The 24,845-nt window shown below is 42.9% G+C and overlaps 1 protein-coding gene across 1 annotated transcript in view; it reads right to left on the bottom strand.

The window, feature by feature from the left end:
- The window catches only part of Map3k5 (mitogen-activated protein kinase kinase kinase 5), a gene marked incomplete in the record, with an annotated part of 214,421 nt that overhangs the window by 30,592 nt on the left and 158,984 nt on the right, over positions 1 to 24,845 (bottom strand). Inside the window, 6 exon segments of the mRNA XM_005390462.2 lie at positions 4,801 to 4,969; positions 5,062 to 5,242; positions 12,219 to 12,239; positions 12,977 to 13,154; positions 16,125 to 16,282; positions 23,729 to 23,834. Coding sequence (XP_005390519.1) covers positions 4,801 to 4,969; positions 5,062 to 5,242; positions 12,219 to 12,239; positions 12,977 to 13,154; positions 16,125 to 16,282; positions 23,729 to 23,834 — 813 coding nt within the window.

The raw sequence follows: 24,845 nt of genomic DNA, 5'->3' as shown, positions 1-24,845 counted from the left end.
CCATTAAAGAAAGACTGAATCTTGAACTTCATGGCTCCTCTTTGCCACTATCTCTATTACCAACCCCGTCACTAAGAAACATTCAGATTTTGGGAGAAGGCACACTGCCCCATACACCGGTCAGAAGCCATGATACAGTCAGATATACAAATCTTTGCCCAAACAGGGATAGGCTAAGGCAATGAGATTCCTGTTTTCAAACATTTTAATTGGGAACTGAAGAGAGATTCAGGCAATGGGCCATAGGATCTTCACCTCAAAGTCTGCCCAGGGGAAGGTCATAAAACAGGGTCATGAACGCATCCAATTATAAGGAAGCAAGTGTGAGTAACAGAATGGAAATAACAGGTAGGGAGAAGAGATGTGGATGGAAACAGAAATGCACTCACCAGGGCTAATAGCACAGCCAGAGGAAAGATGTGCAAGCTCCTGGAAGTTGAAGCCCCTTGAATTTACACTCTAGTGCCAGCCTCTGTGAAGCCTGGCCAGGCCCTGAGGTTGGAATTCCTCGGGTCTCACTTCTCTCGTGGTATGTCTACTGTACTATGTCTCTGAGACTTCAACTGCCCTTACAATAAGTCAATTCCTTGCAATCAATGGGAACCTATTTCAAATTTCATCCTTACCCATCAGTGACACAATGGGTGTAAGAATGGTGTAAGAATGGACTTTTACATATTAAAAACATAATACGTTATTCAATTCCTTCTCTCAAATTGAATTTTTTACATTGAGCAAGGGCACAGTGCTTCATAAAGGAAATATTGTAGGATGTGATTTTTTTTCATTTAACTTTAAGAAACAAGACTTTTATTATGCTCACTTCTATCTCATTTTCTTACTGCATGGTTAAAATTAAATTCTTCAACTGGGGTGTGAAAATTGCAATTTCTAGGATTCTATTAAAACAAAAGAGAAAAGTATCAAGTTCATTTTCTCAATATATTTTCATTTGGAGGACTCTGTCTCACGTTGGTGTTGTCATGAGAAAGGATTATTTTGAAAAGCTTAAAAGCTGTCATTAAGAGTATATTTTACAATCAGACTAGGTATGGTTATAAATTTTGTTTCTTTTTCCTTACCAAAACTAAATTACACTCACAGGCAAAATCATAGCACCATGAAAATATGTTCAAGAAGAAAATGTAAGTTATTTAGAAATTGGAAGCTTATCTTAGTGAAAAATCAGTTTGCCAACAGTTTAAACAGCAAACATTTATTTTTGACATTAGCTAGTTTTCCCAACAGAAAAAAGGCATGTTGCTTCTGATTTCTTGACATGTACATCACTGTCTTACAAAGGAACACTCTCTCCTCTGGGAAATGTTTTGTGCCCTGGCTAATTTATCTGCTTCCATGATCCTTGTTTCTGTCCTAACTCCTGCCTCTCCGTGTTAACCCATTTATGTACCTTCATTAAGGAATACCTTGGTGGGGTGGGGCGGGGACCAAAGGCAGCACCTGACAGTGAGCTGTCCGGAGCACTCAGGCAGCCTGTCCCAGAGGCTTCTGCAGAGATCTTCTCTGTTCTTCGTCCTTACATTTTCTTTTTAAACACCGAGAGTGGATTTCCGAAAGGTGGTACAGATTAAAAGGGAATCTCATGTTTTTTGTTTTTGTGTTTTTGTACCGGGAAACAAGCTCAGGAACTTGCACTTGCCAGGCAGGCGCTGTGCTGCTGGGCTATATCCCGAGCCCCCGCCCCCCTCTTTTTTTTCAGAATTTGCCAACATCCACCTTTTTATTTTGTTCCAAAGGGTAGGCTAAAATATGAAAGTGTATGTAGATGCATTAAAACAATTATTTCTATCTGGTTGTACAAAAAGTTAACCTATTATAACTATTATTGCCCTGCTTAATAGTAACAACAGTGGTAGTTAACACCTGGGCAACATTTTCTGTTCTGACCTAAATCATCCATGATCTCCGGGACTCCTGATAGTAATCCCTGAAGATAGAGTCTGCAGTTTTATAAAGGAAGAAGCCGAGGCTCTGACAAGTTGAACAACTTATCCAGACTGCACAGCCTTTTAATGAGGGAACCAGCCTCAAGCAAGTCCAAGCTGAGCCCCGGCTCCTAACCACTACGTTCTCCTGCCCCAATTAGCCTCAGGCGCCAGCTGTGAATCTGCAAATCTGCCACTGAATCACATGTGATTTTCCTGGAAGGAATTCACCATGGCCTTGATGTACAATCAGAAGGACCTCACTTCCTCTTGACCATGCTAGGTTGGGCATGTGATTCTGATCAGCAGTTTTTGGTTCTCTCCGCTGGCCCCACGCTGGCGCATCAAGGCCTGCCTTCCGAGAGCTTCTTTCAAAGTTGTCTTTCATTTTCCCTTTTATAGAGAACATTCAGGCAGGTAGCAAACCACTGAGTATGATGAGCCAGCTTCAAAGGTAAAGAATTTCAGGCTAGGGGTGTAACGAGGCCAGTGGTAGAGGGCAGCACAGCATGTGTGAAGCCCAGGGTTCAGTAGGAAATATCAAATACCAGCACGGTCACAGACGTGACCTCTCCTGCCAGGCTCTGGGGACAGGGCCTACGCCACCAGCCACAGCAGTTAGAGCTACCCTCCAACAGTGATGAAGAAAAAAATCTCCAAACAACTACATTTTCTGTATTAGAAAAGCATATGCTTCAGCATGAGCAATTCCTGGGTTCTACATGTTTCCGACCTAAAAACAAGCAACTTAAACTAGAGGCCACAGAAGCCTTCACTTCAAAGTGGCTAACAGGGACTTCCTTTCCTCCCCCAACGCATACATCCATCCCCTCCAACACCTGTCCCCATCTGGCAAGGTACTTGAGTTCTCTGTGCCTCAGTTTCCTCATCTATAAAATTAGGGTACTAACAACTCTTCCTTTAGGACTACTGTCATGAGGGTTAAATGAACAAATATATATGAAATACTAAGGACAATACTTGGCCTATAGAAAATGTTTGCTATTGATATGGTAGGTTTAATACGTAGTTACTATTTTTAACTGTTCTTTCTCCTCCATTAGAATGCCAACTTCAGTGGGTGCAGACTTGTTCATTACAGTAGTCCCACCACATGGAACAAGTGCCCGGCACTGAGCATATGTGCAGGACTGCTTAAGGAACGAATGAACTCTACGTGCTGCCCACTTGCGACCTCCTTCTAAACCTGGTTCCTCTTCTTATTTCAACCTATCTTATTCTCAATCTTTGAAGGACTACGGTGTGCCTGTCGGCACCCTCAACACTCATCCCACCCTCAAGTCAGCGGCCCAGCTCCTGACCCCAGAGCACTACTTCCTGGACCTCAGAGTAATTGCCTGCAATAGCTTCCATTAGGACCCAGTCAAGGTTTTGCCCGGAAGTACAGGTGATGCTCACTTCAGTGCTTTCTGTATCAAGTGATCACAGTGGTACATAGGCTTCTGCCTCCTCCTGTGGGATCTAGAGGTGGGCATTAGGGATTCCCAAGGTGATGGTATGTTCAGGCTCAGAAGGTAGCAGAGTGGCCTGGTGGGGTTCTTAAGATAAACACAAGCTGGGGCAGTGCAGTAAGAACCAAGAAAGACTGTTCTGCTCCATTTCCATCTCAGCAGAAGAACAGAGCAGGCACTCTTGGCCTGAGAGGCTCTGAGCAACTTGGCCCAGCCCCTCCAGTTGTGTCGTTTAGCAGCTGTTTTCCCAGCACAGAGGGAGGAAGAAGCTACGTGCAGTCCACAGTGATCAGGAAGGACAGGTGGTGGCCACACAGACAGGGGTACAGAAGCAGGTGGGTAAGCCCCAGCCACCCACACAATGAAAGGATGGTAAGCATGTTGATAACAGAGGGTCTGTGGAGGGCTTGTACCCACAGGAGGCCTGGGCTTCTGCCCCCAGGGGCTTGGAACTGAGGGAGACCCTATTTCCACTGCTTCCAGCTTGAGAAGGGGATTCTTTCTCATTTCTGTAAGCAGAACTCAGGGAACACATTTACCAAGGTGTAACAGACCAAACTGTGTCCTACTTCCGCTTCCAGACTTACGGAAAAATAAATTTCTGTTGTGTGAGGCACCTGGTCATTGGTATTTTCTTATGGCAGCCATAGCAAGCTAAAACACCAGGGAACAAGCTGTTCAACCACAACACAGACCACCTCCAAACACATTATACACCTCAACTGTTGCTCATCAACCTCCATTTGAGTGTTGTGAACAGTAATGGCTCAATGCTTGCTTGTTGAATGAATAAATGAATGAATGAAAGGCAAAGAGGCTAGTAACTTGCTCCTGACTTAAAAATAGTGGATGTTCAAACCATACTTTCTACATTAGGGACTTGCTGTTTTGTTTCCCCTGGGGTAGGTTGTTTTACCATTGTGAGTATTACAGCTTTATCAGGTTTTCACATTATCTGACACAGCTCCAGACAGCTAGTACACAGTTAAAAGTATGTAAATAGTGGACCAGCCAGTTGTGTGTACACACAGTCTCAGCTATGAGGGAGGCTGAGGCAGGAGGATTGCAATTTCAGGCCAGTCTGAGCAACTTGTTGAGGCCCTGTCTCAAAGTAAAACAAAATGGCATCTGGGTGTGGTGTGGTGGTGCATGCCTGTAATCCTAGCACTCAGGAGGCTGAGGCAGGAGGCTCACTGCTGCAAGTCTGAGGTCATCTTGGGCTACATAGTGAGTTCAAGGCTAGCCTAAGCTATATAATGAGACCCTGTCTCAAAAACATAACAAGATCAGTGCTTCCTGGGTTCAATTCCCAGTACTGAAAAAATATATTAAAAAAAATGCAATATGTAAACTCTGAGCAAGGAAGGAGTGAGAGGGTTTACCTGAGCTAAAGACTCCATTAAGTTCCGCACAACCTTGTCTTGGTCTTCGGTCAGGATCCTGTGCAAGGTGGCTCGCCGCTCACTGTCCTTCCGCAGCATGAAGAATCCGGAATCTTTCTCTTCAGGGGAAGGGGGGGCGCTGTGGTCTTCGAAGTTTTCATCTGGAATGCTGTAATGATGGACGCAGCGTCAATCAGTTTCCCGTGTAAGACAACACACTTCCCAGCGTACTTCTTTCATCCACGGAAGTCAGGTCCTTACCCTAGAAACAGGGTCCGTATTCCTTTCACATCCTTTTCTCCACAGGATTTGGCTCTAGTCTTGAAAGAGAAGGGATCCACCTTTAACTCCGTGTCGGGGGAAACAGAGCCGTACTCGCTGCTGCTGCTGGTGTCTTCCACCAGGACGGGCACCGGCAAGGAAATGCTGCGGAGGTACTCAGCTGGGATGGGCAGAAAGACAGGGTCATGAGTGCTCTGGAAATGTACACATACTGTACTGAAACGTCTATTCAGGGAGAACGGCATCATATGTCAAAACCTCACGGCAGCCACGCCTATAATACCAGTAACTCAGGGGCTGAGGGAGGCGGATTGTAAGTTCAAGGTCAGCCTGGGCAATTTAGAAAGACCCTCTCTCAAAATAAAATGGGAAGGGCTGAGGGTGTAGTTACTGTGATACCTGACTGCCCGCTCCTCCTCCCCCATCTCAGGGCACTGAGCTGCACAATCACGCTACGCAAGGGGCGGGCCTGTGATTAGGACTGAGGTGCCTTGGAAGGGTGAGGCGCAGGACGCTGAGTGTATACTGTAGGTTCCGACCTGGTTTGGAGCTGACTGCCGTGTGTTACAGCTCTGTCTAAGGATGCGTGTGAAAAAGCATCTTTTGCTAACAAAACTTCGGAAACCGATCTCTAAGGTCCTTCCAGGTTCTTAATACTACGAATCTACAGCAGCAAACCCAGGTTTCTCTTTTCTCTGGATGGACTAAGATAGCACGATAGAGGTCACTTAAATTTCATCCAACTCTAGTTTTAAAAAAAGAACTTTTGCCAGAAACATCTTTTAATATTTCAATGCTACAAATGTATTTTACTAAACAAGGCAGGTATAAAATTATTATTATTTTTTTTAAAAATCTGCTGTTAGGGGCTGGGGCTATAGCTCAGTGGCACAGCGCCTGCCTTGCAAGCACAAGGTCTGGAGTTCAATTCCCGGTACCAAAAAACCCTCCAAGAAACAAAAACAAAAATCTGCTGTTGCCTGGAAACCCCTTCTAACTAAATTCCTCTTGCGCTGGGCTGAGTCAATAATTTCCTAAGTGTCAAAGACAGAGATGGTCAGTCAGCGGGTGGCAGGGGCGGGGGTGGCGTTTCCTCATCTTCCTTTTGTTTTTTTTTTTTTTTTTTTTTTTTTTTTTTTTTTCTCCAGTACCGGGAACCGAACTCACGACCTTGTGCTTGCCAGGCAGGCGCTTTTGCCACTGAGCTAAATCCCCAGCCCCTCTCATCTTCCTTTTGTTCTTACCTTCCTACAACTATTTATAAATTTTGTACCTTAAGATTCTGTACATGTGTTGTATCATGTGTTGTAAACACAACCCTAAATATACAAAATATACCACAATTTAATGGTAGTTATTTCTAGAGGAAGTGATTTGGGATAAGTGTGGTTTTCTTTTTGCCAAATTTTCTACAATAATCAAGTATTTCAAAAATCAGAGAAATATGTTATTAAATGTGTTTTCCATGAGAAAATATTCAATAGGTGGGAACACACTTTACTGAGAGGTTGATTTATCTAATAACACATTTTGTCATGATCCAGAAGATGGGTGAAATCCCATTACATAGGAGGAAATGACACTGCTCTGATGATGTTACTGCCCAGACACTGGGAGACGCTTCCATCATGATGAGGCTTGCAAAGGGTCTAACTACACCCAGGAGCGTCCTAAGTCTTGCAGATAGGACACATCCCAACCTGGTTATATCAGAGATGCCTGTTCTACTGTCACATTCCATATATGTGCCAGGTGAAGAGGACAGGTATCAGGGCAGCCCCCAGCTCTGGTTTCATTGCAGGGCACAGACTAGATATAGCTTCCAAGGATAGTTGATCTCAATCTTATTGGTTGGTAACTGAAAGGTCTTCCAAGGATGAACTGGTTGATCTGGATATTGTTGGTTAAATGGTTCTGTAGTGGAATCATTAGAAGGCAAGAAGCAAGAGGAAACCAAGGTATGTTTCTACATTTCCCAATTTAACACTGCAGTATCTCAATTGTAAAGAGAAGTCCAAATGGCTACATTAAGGACATATAGCAGAAAAAAAAAAAAAAAAGGACATATAGCAGAAAGCGACTAATAGCCTTTCACAAATTCACTTGACTATGGAACCCCTTTCTTTTAGATAGAGCAGTTCTGGGCCCTAACACTTTATGGGTCATATTTTAGGCTGTGCTCTTAAGCAGATGAGTGAACTCTTGTTGGTAATAACGCTGAGTGAGAGGAGAAAGGCTTGTTGTAGGAGGGACTGCTTTCGAGGTGACATTTCTGGGGTGGTCTAGGCTACCCTGTGCTTACTTCAGAGACAACAGCACCCGAATTTAAGGGAGAAAATTTCAGAATGGACAAAATTTAGCTACTTGGAAATAAGATTTTCATTGCTATAAGATGTAAAGCCCTAAAGGTAAACACTGACAGAGGGGTAAAAGCTGACAGAAAGCGACCTGGTCTCTTGGCCGATGGAACAGCCGATCTCCAGTGGGGCCCTCAATGGGGCTGATTCTTGGTGATGGCTGTTGAGTTTCCTCACCAGCCCACAGACTGGTGATGCCCTTTACTATGCGTGGGACAGTCAGAAAGGGAGGCAAGCATTATTTGTATCTCCAAAACAAAATGTATGTTTCCTAGGGGAAAACAGATAAGCTCTACCTAGACACCACGAGATGAGAGTTCTACATGCTTCTGTAAGTGCGTGTATCAGTATGTCTAAAGAAGAGAAGGAATGAGGCCTTGAATGATCCTTTTTTTGCCTTTCTGGTCACATTATGTGGTTTGATTGCTCAGTAATGAGAGGGCTTGTGTCACATCCATGAGTTTTAAGGTTGCTATGGATACTGGCTGCCTAAAAGGAGCCCTAATAAGGTAAAACTGTATATGTTAAGGATGGAACCCAGTAACTATTCTATGGCTTGTCCGGGAAATAAAGCGACATAAGATGTTCTGCATTCTGTGTATACAGCCCTGATTCCTCCTCTGCCTGCTTTTAAATTAGTGAATCTGCTTTTAGATTGATTCCCATTCTCTGCATTCCCTCATCCAGCACGTAGTTACCGGCCACAGACTGTTTTGGAGAGGGACAACCAACAGGATTTGATGGTAGATTGGAGAAAGGGATGAGAAATGGGAAATCCAAGTGACCCCCAGGCTTCTGGCCTCAGAAGATGAGTAGATGCATATACTATTGATATATTATAATGAGAAAAAGTACAGGCTAAAGGGGGAATTGATTTTAGTGGGGGAGGGCTGTAACTTGACTGTTCAGTTTGAGAAATGAACAAGGGTGTCAGTCTGGGGTTCAGAAGAGTTGGCTAGAGATATGATTTTAGTCCACTCTCACTCTAGATGGTGTTTAAAGCAAAGGGAAATATGCAAAGAGAACACAGAACCCAGCCCTTCAAAACACCAGTATTTAAGAGCAAATGAAGGAAGAGGCAGCAAAGGAGTGACCAGAGCAGCCACGAGAATGGTGGAGAACAGGCGAAGGAAGTATCAGGGAAGCCCACACAGGACAGCGCTGAAGCACCAGGGACCAGCTACTTGGGCCAGAAGCCAGAGAAGCTGGGAAAATGGAGAAAACTTTGTGTTAGATTTGCCTCTGTGTATCTCACTGGCGACCGGGGCCTGAGCAGGCTCAGTGACCAGGTGAAATGGAGACACTGGGTTGTCAGGAAGGAAGAGATGGAGAAGACCTGGAGACAGTGTACTTCAAGACATGAAGCTGTGACAGGCAGCAAAAGGCCAGAGCCAAGTCCTCGAAGACAGCCATCTGCCTAGCTCCTCCCAGGAGCTCCCAGTACTCTGGGCCCACAGACTGGCCGCTCACTGCCACGCACCCCAGCCTATGCCTAAAGCCACTAAAGCCACTCTTAGGACTCACATCCCTTCCCCTCACCCCTAAAACAGAGTGTGTAATAGCCACATATAACTTGTGGCTAACATACTGATGTTGAACTGGATGGTGAACTGGATATTTTTATTATCACAGAATCATAAAACCCACTGCTGGCCTATATTCCAGATCAAAATCTTTTCCTGGATCTCTGCCTCTTTGCTAAACTTAGCATTTCATTAAGAGCCCTTTGGGACCTGAGCTGGCCTACGCCCCTGCCCAGATACTTTAAGCACAAGCAGTACTGAGCCATTGGGTCCCTCAACGCCCAGCAAGGCCTCACACATCTGGCACTAACGCATGCTAGGAGTGGTCTCACCTGTTAAACATGTGCCAGCAGTGGCCACTCCCTATCCACCTGTTAAACACGTGTTCATCCTTATTTATGAGGTCCTACTCCACGGGAAAGTCTTCCTTGAGACCACATACTCAGAATGACTTCAAACACTCTTTTCTCCTTTCCAACTTCCTCTGTACAGACTAAATTACATTACGAGGCAGATGACTTTTGCCTTGTATCCCCCTTCTAAGTAAAACAGCTCCTTAAATCAGGAACTCTGTCCTTATCATTAGACATTCAGGACGTAGAACATTTCCCGAGCATACAGTAACTGCAAAATCAATGTTTAAGTGAATTACTTAAACCTTCAGGTCTGCCTGTAGTGATAGGAGAGCTGTTAGGGTTAGACAAATCATGTGCTACGGTGTGAATGCCTCACCAGAACTCATGCTTAATCCCTAGCATAAGATTAAGAAGAGGGACCAGGGGAAACCTTTAAGTGGTGATTGGACCATGAGAGCTCTTCCCTCATGAATGGATTAATTCATTCATGGATTCACTGATCAGTGGCAATGGCTTTATCATAAATGCAACTCTCTTTGTCTCTTGTTCACCATCTGAATGCCTTGTCTTGCCGTGGGATACAAGGGGACTCTGCAGAGAGCACTGCCAGGGAAAAGGCCCTTAGCAGATGCCAAGGAGATAAAGGTGCCATGCTCTTGCACTTCCACAACTGTAAGCTAAATCGATCCCCTTTTGCTTTATAAATCACCCAGGTTGTGGTACTCAACTATAGCAACAGAAAATAGACTAAGATATCACATCTCTCCCCAGGGAGGAGGAGGAGGGCCCCACCATCACCACTGTCCCAAGAATAAGGTGAGCACACGTACTGAAGGTGGACTCTGGGGAAAGTCTGTGTTCTGGCCTGAACAGGTTTAAGGCCAGCAAAAGATGCCAGGAAAGGAAAAGCCCTGTAAGTATACTCATCTAGCCGCTGAGGAAGACCAGCTGATGGTTACAGTTTAAATTAATAGGAGGCCAGAAGTTCTCAGTAACACCCCCAAACAATCAAATGAGATTTCCTCTCCTGGTCAGCACGTCTGTCTCGCCTTCCTGAGGAAGACAGCAAAGTATCTGTGGTCATTATGGAATGACATCCCTCCAACTGAGAGTCTGAAAAGGCGTACCGCATTGGGGTTGGGGGCTGCCCATTCTTTCAGGCCCAAGGCCCGTCTTAGGCAAGGAAGGCAGACCAAGGAGGAAAGGTCACTGGGATGAAAAAGGCTCACAAAACCGAGGCAGCTCAGAGAAGTTCTGGCTGAGGACAATCAGAAGGGCCCTCCGAAAGAGCAGGGGACCTGAGGCTGTGGTTCACAGATCTCAGCAAGTCACTGAGTGCAGTGGCCAGAGTAAGAAGAGGAGAGTGCAATTAAGAGTAGTGAAAATTGTCTTAGAAAGTGCTTGCTGGGTCAAGCATGTTCTGTAAGTGGTCTCACTTAACCTGCACAAGAACCCATACACAGGCAGTCTCACTGAACCCACTGGAGAGATGAGGTGACAGAGAATAAGTCATATCTGAGGTCAACTAATCAACAAGGAAAGCCGGCTCTGTCCCTAACCATCGCTGTCTGACTATAAAATCCTAAGATCCTGTAGCACCTTGAGTGGGATTAGACTGAAAAGCCAGCGCAGGCTGAATTTCTGCTGAATTATCCTGCATAAGGCAGAGGAGAGGGCAAGTGTGGACAGTGTCTGACCAGCCATGCAGATGTGGCCTCACAAGGCACTGCGCCCTAAGGCCTGTGCCTCCCGAGAAGCTGGGCAGAACTGCAGGCTCGCCAGTCCTGCACCGCTGGCTTCACAGAAGTACAGTGTGTGACGGAAATGTGTTTCCTGTGAATGAAAACCCTGCTGTGTGGAAGGGACAAGGCCATCATGGAGTGAGTTCTGGGCACAGCTCCAAGGCTTTTCTAGGGTATTATTTCACTTTAATCTCTAAACCGAATCTGTCAAGTACGCTTTGTTACCAGCACAGAGTGACGGCTGAAACAAACAAACTGCTGCGTGTCACACACCTAGAAAACAGCTCAGGAGGATCAAAACCCACTCTGAGCAGGACCAAAAGCAGGTTCCTCAGGACCTCCCTGCCCCAAAGAAGGAAGAGGTGGAGGTAGGGTGGGTGGGTCAGGTCTCTCCTCAGAGTTGCAGAAGGAAAACTGAAGAGATTGTGTCCAGGAAACGCCAACGAATGGGCCTCTACTCTGGGGCCTCTACTCTGAACCAGAGTAGAGATTGTGGAAAACTGAAGAGATTGTGTCCAGGAAACGCCAACGAATGGGCCTCTACTCTGGGGCCTCTACTCCGAGTGACTTTAGCACATCTGAGGAACCCGCAAAAACGTGCAGCCTGGCCCACAAAAGCCACACACAATGCAATTCTGCCCCTAAGGCCCATCAATCACTCATTCAACTAAGGAAAACTCCACATGAGGCTTGTCTTTATTCCTTGAAATGCTTTAACTGATCTTCCAGGACCAAATCTATCTTTCTGATTATAATCTGCAAAAGCCAACTCGAGAAGCAACACCACAACTCCTGGCCTCCTAAAACTGGAATGTGTTACCCCAGGGATGACAGATGAACATAGCTGGCATTGAAATTTTCCATAGGAAAGCCAGTAGGTGGACAACTGGCACTTGGACAACAAAGCAGGGACTTCACTCGAATAGAAAGTTTCTAAAACACAGTCACCAGCTTCATTAGAGTACAATAATGTAAGCCTTCCTCAAGCAAGACAAAGGTAAGGGGTTTCTAAGGCAATGAGCCCAGCTAGGCCGGCAGCTGTACGCAGAAGCGCCCCAAGTAAGCACGGGGCAATGATGAGGCTACTTATGAGAGGTCTAGAGTTTACGACTTGGTACATGAGCCTCAGTTCCGCAGAAAAGGTAAAAACAGACTCACCATTTGATCCAGCTGACAGGACTGTGGGAAGAAAAGCAAACAGCAACATAAGCACATGTTGGCCTTGTTGTTAAACTAAGCAATTGACAAAATGAATGCCTGAAATGGGATCAATGTCCTTTCCAAACATTCTATCTGCCCACCCTCATCCAGTATAAACACCCAAAATACCAAGAACAAATGGATCTTTCACACCATTTTCTTTCTGAAATGAATTATAGAAATTAGTGCAAAAAGACAATTTACAGCTTCAATTTTTATACTGTCATTTTACTGACAGCTAACAGTCTTCTCTTTTTTTGTTGTTGCTGTTTATTTTGGTAATATTTGGAAAATGTTCAGGTATTTTCTACTACTTAAAATAAAAGGATGCACTACCTAGATGGTCTGGAAGTTACATAACTCTCCCATACCCCCTTAAGCCTGTTAGTGGTAATACGGGGTTTTCGCTCTAAAAGACTGTATTTCATCTCTTTTACCATTTAACTACAGGATCTACAGTGATAGAATGCTATAAATGCTGCTACACTATCTACTATACAAAGGAAGACCACTATGTATAAGGACCCAGAGTTTGTGAAACTCATAGTAACAAGGCTCCCTGATACCTGACCCAAATGCCCGAGGGCACTGTGCTAATGCTTAATCCACTTTCCAGGGATTTCTATAAACAAATTCATTTACTTCTAGAAATGTTTTCCATCTTGATGCTTAGGATTTACTGATTGACCCATAACCTCTTCAGTGCAGCTACCTACCTGAAAGTTTAGCTTGTGTCTTTTTCTTTTTGCTGGAAACTTTTAAGAACTCATCCATAAGTAAGTCATTAGCACAGGCTCTCTTGTCAGGGTCTGGTTCAAAACATTTCAATATGAATGCCTTGGCTTCTGCAGACATGGACTCTGGAATCTCAGGGTGGACTTTAAACATTCCCACCTAAGGCATAAACAGAAAAGAACAGCGAGTTTTCGTTTTTGTTTTTCATTTTTTGTGGTACTGGGCATTGAATTCAGGGTCCTCACATTGAGCTATATCTCTAGATCTTTTTATTTTTTGAGACAGGGCTTCACTAAGTCACTAAGCTGCCCAGGTTGGCTTCAAACTTGCAGTCCTCCTGCTTCAGCCTCCCAGAGTGCTAGGATTATAGGCAAGAGCCACCATGCCTGGTTAAAACACACAAGGTGTCTTGTGAATGAATATCCCACCACTGAGCTCCAAGTCCCATCACTTGTCCCCTAGTAAAGCCAGATCCTTTACTATCATATACTATAAGGTCAAGTCTTTTTTCAGGTGTGACAAGATGTGTCTTCTGTAGGTTGTGAAAAGCTTACAGACTGCTGTTGCAATTTTATCAGTGATTCAGGACAGTAGTTAGCTTGAGATAGCAAAGAAGCATTTGAAGTAACAAAGCATTCCTTCAAAACTTCAGAACATATTACTACACTGGCACTCAAAAAAAACCCCAAATTTTTAATTGAAACCACTGAGTTGCTCTCAATAGCTACATGCCAGGCATTGTGCTGGAGAAGTTTTCCATATCCGAGTCTCACAGAATCCTCCCAACACCCAGTGGATTACATATTATCCCTCTGACACCAATGATGAAAATAAAGCTCAGAGGAATGAGATTACACGGTTGTGAAAAGGTAGATCTGGGATCTGAACTTTGATTTGTTTGGATTCAAGTGTCTACTCTTTCCCCTATTACATAATTTGTGAACATTTTCCATACCTCAAATCATGTACATTAAGAGATACTTAAAATCCTTTAAAATTAAATAAAAAGTATTTTATATCACAATGAAAATGTACTTTCTTTTTTTCCCTCATACTGGGATTGAACGTAGGGCATTATCACTAAGATACATCCCCAGCCCACTTATAAAGTTTTAAAAATTTTGAGACTGGGATTCACTAAATTGCTAAACTGCCCAAGCTGGGCTTGAACTTGTGATTCTCCTGTCAGCCTTCTAGAGTGCTGGCATTATAGATACATGCCACCATGCCCAGATCCTAAAAATTTTTAATGATGTTTTCATGTATTTAGTATAGAGAAAATGTAAAGAAAGGGTTTTTCTGTTAATATCCAGCTCATATAAATTTATCCTTATGTAAGCAAGAACATACAACTGATACTAATTATGTAACTGATACTATGTGGTAGGCACTCATTCTAAGTGCACTGTATATACTAATTCATATACTCCTCAAAAACTCCCAATAAACAGGTACTGTTGTGTCCCCATTTTGTAGGTTAAGACCCAGAACTATAGTAGTTTAAATACTGTAGTCTGCCTAATATTTCAAACATCTTGATCATGTGAGAGCACTGACTTGAGCACTGTCCATCTGTGCCAGAGGCTATGTGGTCTCACCTCTCTAAGATAGCGTCACTTCTGAGGCACAGCTTAGGCTGGGGTAACAGTGACTACAGCACCACTGCACTAACAGGTAATAAAAGCAGTATTTCAGAGTGCGGCCTCAGAAGCTGGTCAAAATGGGAGAGCTCAGCCAAAGAGAGAGACTCTCCCTGTCAAAAAAGGCAGCTGTCTTCACACTCACTTTCAGGTTGGGGTGACATACCTCATTTTAACGAGGTGCATGTCATTAGACTGTCTTCCAGCTTGAAGTAAGCCATATTTGCACAAAAGAGGGAAGTGTGTACCGAGCATGCTGGCACACATACCTGTAATCCCAGCATTCTGGAAGGCTGAGGCAGGAGGATCACAAATTCAAGCCTAACCTGGACAATACAGTAACTTACTGAGACCTTATCTCAAAATAAAAACTAAGAAAAGGCCGGGGATGTAGGTCAGGGCAAAGGCCCTGGGTTCCATCTTTAGTACAGGGTGTGTGTGTACATATGTGTGTAACACACAGCCCCTTACATGAAGCCATACACAAAGGGAATAAGGGCTGGCAAAATGGCCAGCAGCTAGGAGAGCATGATGGTGGCCCTCAGGTATCCTCTGTGTTATAGAAGAAAAGACACATGAGTTTTACTCCCCTTCATGGGGAGTAACTTCCTGCTGGCCTGGCGTGGGACAGGAGAGGGCTGCAGGACTTGACAGGTCACTGACAGGCCCAATCCCTAGAAAGTGTGGTCCTGGGTTCCTTTGGATCCATTCGCACTGCAGCACCTCTTGACTTGGGAAATAGGGCTGCTTCCTACTCCCCAGAGTCACGTAGGGGCCAATCAACAAGCAGACTACATATATGAGAATAAGTTACTTAAAACAGCAGTTATGCCTTTTTACAAATGGGCCTTCAGGGGCTGGGGATTTAGCTTAGCGGCACAGCACCTGCCTCGAAAGCGTAAGGTTGTGAGTTTGATCCTCGGTACCAGAAAAAAAAAAAAAAGAAAAGAAACAAAAAAACAATATGTTACCCTTTGGGGCTGGGGATTTAGCTTAGCGGCACAGCACCTGCCTGGCAAGCACGAGGTCGTGAGTTCGATTCCCGGTATCGGAAAAAAAAAACAAAAAAACCCCCCAAAAACAAATTGGCTTTCAAACAATTAGAGAAATAAAGAAAAATATAAATTTGATTGAGTTCTTAGGTAGATCAGAAATGCTCTCACATCTCCCTAAGTGGCAAGTATTTAGACCGCTTCCCAAAGCCCGAAGACACTTTCCATACAGTGGTGTGCTCTTCACAGCGCACTGTGGAAAGACAGTCAGAGGAAGATACGCTGAAGTGCACTGCAGAGAAAACTAAGGCAGACAGTAAGAAATCCACTGTATGAGACAGAGGCACCCACTCTGCAGATAGCAAATCTTCTTGAACTTGAACGCGTTCTTGGCATGGGCTTACCTAGCGACCTTTCCTAAAAAAATTACATGCACAGAATATCCAGTAGTTATGAAAAACTTATCCATTTGTTTTCAAAATAATATAAAATGTGACCTTGAACATGGCAGCTTGTGGCTCTCCTAGTTCATAAAATGGTGGTTTTCCTGTGGCCATTTCAATGATTGTGCAGCCCAAAGACCAAATATCTGCTGCTTTGCCGTAGCCTCGTGGTCCTTTATCGATTATTTCTGGTGCCATGTACTGAAGAGTACCTAGAAATATGTCAAATACATTTCCACTTTATAAAGAGAAAACAGATGGCTAATTAATGATAGTTTCAATTGTCCTACATAAGTAAACCAGTTTTAAGAACATGATTCAGGTCCTAATATCTCATCTTTGAGGGTTAGTTTTCTTTGCTGTTAATAAAAGTGGATATAATTTATATAATGGATTTAATCAGTGACACAAAAATATAATCTGGTTATGAGTAGGTATGTTCTCATTGCCTAGACAATGGAGGATAACTGAAGCATCATTCCACTGGGATCTCTCAGAGGCTTCTAACCACCCATTACTTTTTAGAACAACAGAGAATAGATCAACACATATTGTCTGCATTCTATTCAAATACATGAAGATTCCCATGACTTCATACTTCTAATCTTTTCCAGGAAAAATTTAGTTCATTCATCCTTTTCCTTAGATTTATATTTCTCAATTTCTAAAGTGAGTGCTTAGTTCTTGTTTTTATGCTGGAGGCTACTATGCTAAGTGAAATAAGCCAGGCACAGAAAGACAAATCCCACATGATCCCACTCATACCTGGAATCTAAAAAGGTGGACCTCATAGAAGGTGAGAGTGTAATATTGGCTGTCAGCAGCTTGGGAAAGCAGGGAGGAGAGAAGGATGGGGAAAAGTTGGTCAATGGGTACTAGACTATAGTGATACTGGAGAAATAAGTTCCAGTACTCTATTATACGTAAAGTGACTATATGTAACAATGTGCTGTATGTTTTAAAAACAACTGGAATAGGGGAATTCTAATGTTTTCAGCACAGAGATGAGGAGACTTATATGCTTACCACGACTTGAATATTATACAGTGCATTAAAATATCACATGGCACCCCACTAAGTTTGCAACTTTTATGTCCACTTAAAAACACTTTCAAGTTATTCTTATTTCTTAATCATGATGGTATGGTACCTGAAAGCTCTGGTAAAAAATAATGCAAATAATTTCTGGTATAAGCCATTCTGTACATCAAATATACGAGACCTACAGTATATCTGAGGCCTGCAGAGTAGCAGATTTAACTGGGCAGAGGCAGGACAGGAGCCATCAATAGAGATAAGCCATGACATAGTATCAGTCGGGATAAAATGAAAAAGAAAAACTTACAAGGCTCCATGAAATCAGGGAGTGGAAGAGGAATGATGGGAATGGTATTAAATGTGGGCTAAGAGCCTGTGGCTCTTGTTCTGACCTGCTCTATCTCAGGCAAACACTCAACAGCAATGACCTCACTAGGCCATGTGACAAGCTAGAGCCACACCTCCAGTAGCCACTAGAGTTGGAATGAATCAGGAGCACGAATAGGAACATACTGGTGCTGTTATGGTTTGGAGCTTAAGTGCCCCCAAAACGTTATGGTCAAAGGCTTGGTCTTCAGCTAATGGTGTTAATGGCTGGTGGTGGAAACTTTAAGAACTGAAGCCTTCAAAAAGGAAGTTAGATCATTGGGGTGTGTCTTAGTCACTTTCTCATCACTGGGACACAATACCCAATACCCACAATTTAAAAGACGAGAGATTTATTTTGGCTCATAGTTTGTAGAAGCTTCAGTCCATAGTCAGGGGGCTCCAAGGCAGGATGGCATGGTAGAGCAGAGCTGCTCACAGCATGGTGGGCAGAAAGCACAGACAGTCAAAGGAAGAGCCATGAAGAGAAATCTTTCTAGGCCACACACCCAGTGACCTGCTTTTTCAACCAGACCCCACCACCTAATAGCAAGTCAGCTATAAGCTCCCACAACCCAGTCACCTTCTAAAAGCCCTAACTGTGAGTGCAAAAGGCCTTTGGGGGACATCTAGATATAACTATAAACTATAACATGTGGCCCTGAATAGGACAATGGGACTCTGGACCCTCCCGTCTCTTCTTACTTTCTGGCCACATGAAGTGAGTAGCTTTACTCCCCATCCTGATATTCTACCTTGTCACAGTCCCACAGTAAAGGGGCCAAGCAACTGTGAACTAAAACTTTTACAACTATGAGTCAAAGTAAACCTTTTTACCCTTTAAGTTGCTTTTCCTCAGGTATTTTGTCATAGCAAATGGAAAGCTGACAAACAGAAGATTGATATCAAAAAGTGCGGTTGTTGCTGTGACTATACCTGATGAATTGATTTGTGGGAAGAAATTGGGAAAGTTTAGAAAATCAGGTTAGAAAAAGCCTAGCAATGCTATCAGTGGAGCTAAATGGATGACTGATGATAGGAGTTCAGAAAATCAAACTACTGGGAAGAATGCTGACAGCAAAGGCCAGGCTCATGAGATTTCAGATGGACATGAGGACTCTACTAGGAATTGGAGTAGAGCCCATTCATGTTACTTTCCACCAAAGAACTTGTCTACATTTTGTTCATGCACTGAGACTTTATGGGGAGCTGAGTTTAAAGGTGATGGACTAATTAATATGGAGAAGGAAATTTGAAAAATAGCATGGCACACAGGCTGTGGCATAGGTACTACTGGCTGCTTTAGTCAGGTTTACACTGAGCACTGGAGCAAAAAGCTGGCAGACAGATTTGAAAAACTTGCTGTTTTGCCAGAAAAGAAAGACATTTAAAATGGCAGCCAAGAGGGTGGAATTGCAATAGATTAGTACCATTAAAAAGAAGCCAAATACTTTGCACCAGGACAATAGGAAAGATGCCTTGAGGGACTCTCCAGTAATCAGCAAGATCCCACCTGTGGCAAGTCAAAGACTTGTCTGAGAAAAATCCCTCCAGGTACTCTTGCTCAGGGTCACCTAAGGAATTATCTCCTGGGGATTTGTTCACTGTGCTCATCTGTTCAGGTACTCAGAGGCTGCCGAGCCAAGGATCAGGCAGGCTCTGGGGGTACAGTTCCCACCAACAGCAGACCCTGGCATTAGCCGCATCGTGCTGGTTTTGCAGGCATGAATGCAAGAGATGTAGGGTCATGGAGGCTTCCACTGAGATTTCAAAGGAAATCTTGAGAAGCCAGGCAGTGTTTAGCAGAATCAGAGTCTTGCAAACAGACCCCAAGAGGCAGAGGGTGATTGATGTGTAAAGCTAAGAGAGTGAAGTTGAAGCTGCGGAGAGAAATTCAAGGAACGTGGAATGTCTCTGGCAGGAACTTTCAGGCAGCAAGCAAGGCCAGCCCAAGAGAATGGCCATGTGTGCTTCAGTCATCAAGGTTCCAGGGGCAGGGCTTCCCAAGTCCTGTAGTGCTTACATCATGACACCATGTACCCTGGATGCTGGTCATGGATCTATAGGAAATAATGTTGCCCTGCTGAGTTTTGGTCTTGCTTTTGTTTGATCCTCCTTTTCTACCCCTCTGTTCCCCCTTTTTGTATTGAGAAAATTTACTTTGTGCTTTGTATCGTGAAAGTAGCTAACAGGGGCTCACAGCTAATACTTTGCATCAGACTTGGACTTCCGAGCAATGCTAGAACTATTAAGACTTTGAGGACTCTTGGAGATGGAGTAAATGCATTTTTCATTTTGAGATGGACATGAATCTGAGGGCCAGCAGTAGAAGGTTACTAGTCTGGGTCTTAAGAGTCCCCCGAAGTCTCTTGTGTTGAAGGCTTGGTCCTCAGCTGACAGCAATGTGATGATGGGTGGTGGTGGAAACTTTAGGAGGTAGAAGGACATTAGGTCTCCCTTAAAGGGGATATTGAGATCCTAGCTTTGCTTTCTGCTTCCCAGGTACATGAGGTCAACAACTTTGCTCCATCATGTGCTTCCTGCCATGATGTTCTGCCCTGCCACAGGCTCAGAGTGATGGAACCAAGTAACCATGCACTGAAGTCTCTGAAACTATGAGCCAAAATAAACCTTTCCTCCTTTTAAATTGTTTTTCTCAGGTATTTTGTCACAGTGACAGAAAGGTGACTAACACAGTCACCATATCCCTCTACTGATATACAAATAACATATTCAGCAAATAGGAATTCATCCACAATGCTATGTTGAATAACTTCAAATCCTGAAGTACTTGCCAAAAAAATCTACTTCTGTATTTTCTGATGCATAACCAAAGTGACAGATATTTTGATAAATCAGATAACACCTTTTATGAACACCTTATATGTGATTTATAGGTGAAAACTGATATGAAATTCCTCCAAACTGGTCCTATGAAACCCACTATCATAGATTACAACTGACTATTGTTCATTTAAAAAGTATATTATATCTTTCAAGTATTTGTCCAGCTTTATTCTTCAGAGCTTACCATTTCATGGCTGTAGTTTATGTTTAAAGACAAGTGCATGTCTATTCTGAGCTTAAACTGGCAAAATTATTGGAGGAACTCCTTTCCCTCGCCAAAAATAAGACCAATGTGCTACCCAAGACCCAGGTACTCTTAGTATGAAATTGTTACTATTTCTCTTCACTTATACCTTTTCCCCAAGTAAAAAATTTTTAATGACTGAAATAAAATCTAGTGGTCTTTTAGAAAATATGTGTTGAAGACCAGTCATTCCCTTTTATTGAAGTACCAGTCATTCCCTTTTATTGTCTCTGGGTCAAGAATAGATGAGAGAATTTAACTTCTATGACTATCTAAGTGGGGATTTCAATTGATCAAAAATATAGTTTTTTGTTTTTTTGGCTTTTTCTGAGACAGGATTTCGCTATACAATTTAGGCTGGCATTGAACTAACTTTGTAGCCCAGGCTGGCTTTAAGCTCACAGTGATCCTTCTGCCTCAGCCTCTCAAATGCTGGGATTACAAGTATGTACCACCATTCCTAGCTGAAAAATAGAGTTCATTTTAAAGAATTAGATAATTCAAGTGATGTCAACAATAAATCGCTCAACATTTTTATCCATCAGACACTATTTCAAAGAATTCTGCCAACTGTGTTTACTTATCCCTCATTGAACAAGTGCCACAAGAACAGGTCTAAGTCACGTATTCATATATATTTCTCTTTATTCCACAATATATGACACTTTTTTTGGTCATGGGAGGTCTCACTGAGAGACATTTGAGTTAAGGTTTAAAGATGGTGAAGCAATGAGGTAGCTGTAAGAACAGTGATACTGGCAGAAAGAAGCATGTGCAAAGGCCCTGCAGCAGAACCCTGCTTGGTGTCATGAAGGAAACGCAGGTAGGTTCATGCTTCTGATGCAGAGTAAGCAGGAGGAAAATGATAGAAAGTGAGGCCTGAAAGGTGATGGGCTCCAATCGGGACACAGCTGCATTCCCCACCACTGTAAGGACTTTGGCATTTGTTTGCTCTGAAAGAAATAGAAAGCCACTAAGTGATCGGACTGCATGTATGTTTTAAGAGGACCACTTGGCTACTATGCCAAGAACGACAGTAGGGAGCAAATGTAGAAGTTGGACAACAGTTAGAAGCTCCTGAAACAATGCAGGTGATACAGGCAGGCAGTAGCAGTGGAAGGGTAAGAACTGGTCCATGTCTGGACATATTTTGAAGGTACAGCCAATGGACTTCCTTGATGGCCTGGGTTAGAGTTTGAGAAAAAGTGCCACAGATAACTCTAAATTTGGAACAACTATAACCGAGACAAGGGAGAGTGTGGGTGGAACAGGTCTGGGGAGAACATAATTAATTCCATTTAGCATGTTAAGTCTAGTTTTTAACCTCAGCTCTATTACTGACTAGCTTTGTGGCTTTGGGCAAGTTATTTAACCTCTTTGAACCTGATTTTTCTCACCGTAAACTGGAATAATGACATGTAAGGATTAAGGGTGATGTATGAATTTCAATGTGAATAAAAACACTTAGCACAGATAGAGGTATTTAGTAAGTACTCCATAAATGATGGTCCCTGCTATCCTTGCCTCATCAAAACTACCGAGAAGTGAAACAGATCATGGTCTTTTAACTAAATTCATCAGCACTTCCTGAGCATCTGTGACTCAGTGAGTACAAGTTAGTGCTGTTAGTCTACAGTTTTGAGGGTACTGAGGTCCACACACCAAGACTCTCAGTATCAGCACTTCAGGGAAATTTGAGCTCATTGGTCACACTTGTCACTCTCATTGAGGCCAGTGGGAGAGACACAGTAAAAACAAAGGTCTCTGTGATGACTGCTTTCCTAAAGTGCCTTTGGGGATAAAAAAAGAAAAGTTTTTCAAGATTAGAAGATATTAAAATTAACATCTTTCCCACAAAAGTGTGTGAAAATAAGGATTTTCCTCTCAGAAGTTACCAAGACTTGGCAGCATCTAAAATGTGTCTTGCCAAGTTGAGAAAATATGAAGAAAGAAATATAAAGATGTTGAAAGTTAGTAATTTATTTTATTTAAAAGTATATTCTAAATGTGTAATTCTGTGCCTGAAATACCCATTGCCTCAAGGGTAGCACCTGAGCCAGAGGTGTTGCTGATGCTGAGGAGCGAACTACAGAATTTCTTTCCTTTTTTTGGCCTCCCAAGCTAGCAGGACAGACACTGGGGTAAGGTAAAAAGGAAGATGGACTGTGCCCAGGGGTGAGCCCATCGCGCAAAAGGTAGACTGAAAATCTGAGTTCTACTATAAACAAACTGTCATGATTTCTACAGTGATATCCCTTCTCTCTCAAGTTCTTCATTCACAAAATCATGGAGGCACCTGGATCTCCCTCACAGGATTCAAAACGGGAACATCTGGCTGCTTTGCCTTATGCTAGACCAAAGATTAGAGACTATCTTTTTAAAAAAGTTTGCTAAATCTTTTTCAATAATAACAACAGCTATGACAATGACAACAACAACTAGTACTCCGCATGAGTATGAAATAAGTACTTGAAGCAGAGACCAGGCTTGAAGTCCCAGATTCCCTCCCTGTCTCCCTTTAGCTGTTGAGCTATTGCCAATCTCTTGAGCTTGTTTCTTCTTGGCTACCTTTGCCCTTTTGGAAATCACTTTGTTTCCACCCTGCCAGCACTATACACTAGAAACAGCTAAGTCACCATTGCCTAATTTCTCAGGAAAGCACTCTCCCTACCCCTTTTCTGTGAGGTGAGTCACTTCCTCTTTCTGAATGGAAATCCAATGGTTATTTATATCATGGAGTAAAGGAATAGATCTCAGGGAGAAAATAACTAGGAAGAGAGAATTCAGAGTCCAGATGGGAAGTGATATGAGGATGAGTAAGAATGACAAAGAGGTTGAGCTAATGAAATGTTTTTAAAAATAAATCTTGCTAAGGTTAGAGAGGTTGTAGGCCGAGCAGGAGAGACGTAAAGACAGGAAAAAACAACAAATTGAGAATAAAAAATAATCTTCAGTGGCACTGAACAGGAGATTGAGCAAGTCCCATAAACACAAGAAGACACTAGCGGCAGCTCCAATTCTGTGTAATATTTTTCGGTGAGCATCAAAGGATAGCACAATTAATGTGTGTGAGAACTCTGACTCAGTTTATCTCCCACCTTAGGCTCAAAGTCGGCAATTATTTCTTTAATTATGTAAGATCTGTATCATTGCAAAAACATACCAGTAAAGGTTTCGGTACATGGGTTTATGCCAGCAAGCCTCTTTGATGTTCCGAAGTCAGAGATCTTGAGAACACCACTGTAGGTATTAATCAATACATTGTCACCCTAGGAAAAAAGAGGTTTCAGTCAAAAATATAACCTTTCTGCAGGTACTCCTACTGTGGATTTTTAAAGTTAAACTAAAAAGGAATGATTAAAACAAGTAAGGATATTATTCTATGTTCTCATTAATAGCTTATCTCAATAGAGAGTTCTTGAAACAATTTGGTGTTTATATATCCTCAGCTGTTCACCATCTGCTCAACTCACAAGAGCAAGCAAGGTTCCATGAGAAAGTTCACTGTGGTTTGCACATGGTAAGGCTAGAAGTTAAACTAGGACTTTCATACTTTACTTTCTTTTCTATGTAGTTCTATTTCCTTCCCTAGAATATTTGAGGACATCACAGAAAAATGCCTATACAGGTTGATTTTAGGGTAGAAAAAAACTGTGCTTTTAAAGACGGTTAATGCACTTGTAAAGTTCTTCTTTCTGTTTCAGCTAAAGTGCTTTAAAAAGTTGGCAGGGGGCTACGGATACAGCTCAGCGGCACAACCGCGCGCCTGGCAAGTGCAAGTTTCGAGTCTGATTCCTAGAACCAAGAAAAAAAAAAAAGTTGGCAAGGAACAGCCAAGGTCACAAAGTCAGACTCATTCTTTTACGTCACCTAAAGTAAACTTTGCTCATTATAATACTAACCTCTCCCTCACCAAAGGTTATACCCGCCATCTTTCTTTTCTCGAACAGGTTACCTAGGACCTTGAACTGAGCATGCTCAGAAATTCACCAAGCATGCTGAACTGAGCATGCTCAGAAATTCCTTGAGCATGCTCAGTAATCGGCCTGCTCCTAAACGTGCTTTCCTATCTGGGTATGCATCGGCTCCCCAGTAATTTTCCACGTATGTTCTTTGTAGGGGAGAGCACAGCTTTACAAGTAATTCCAGTGCTCCCCTTATTTGCTGCATGTAATAAAACTTTCTCCACTTATTTCTTTGTTGTGTTTCTTGCACTCAGCAAGATGGGAACACACTGCACTCCGTTATAAAATTAAATTTACTAAAATAGCCCAGCTTTT

Source organism: Chinchilla lanigera, unplaced genomic scaffold (genome assembly GCF_000276665.1).
Source record: "Chinchilla lanigera isolate Chin_1 unplaced genomic scaffold, ChiLan1.0 scaffold00038, whole genome shotgun sequence".
NCBI classification, from domain to species: Eukaryota; Metazoa; Chordata; class Mammalia; order Rodentia; family Chinchillidae; genus Chinchilla; species Chinchilla lanigera.
Note: the sequence above shows the minus strand (reverse complement) of the source record. Positions and strands in the feature narration are given on the sequence as shown.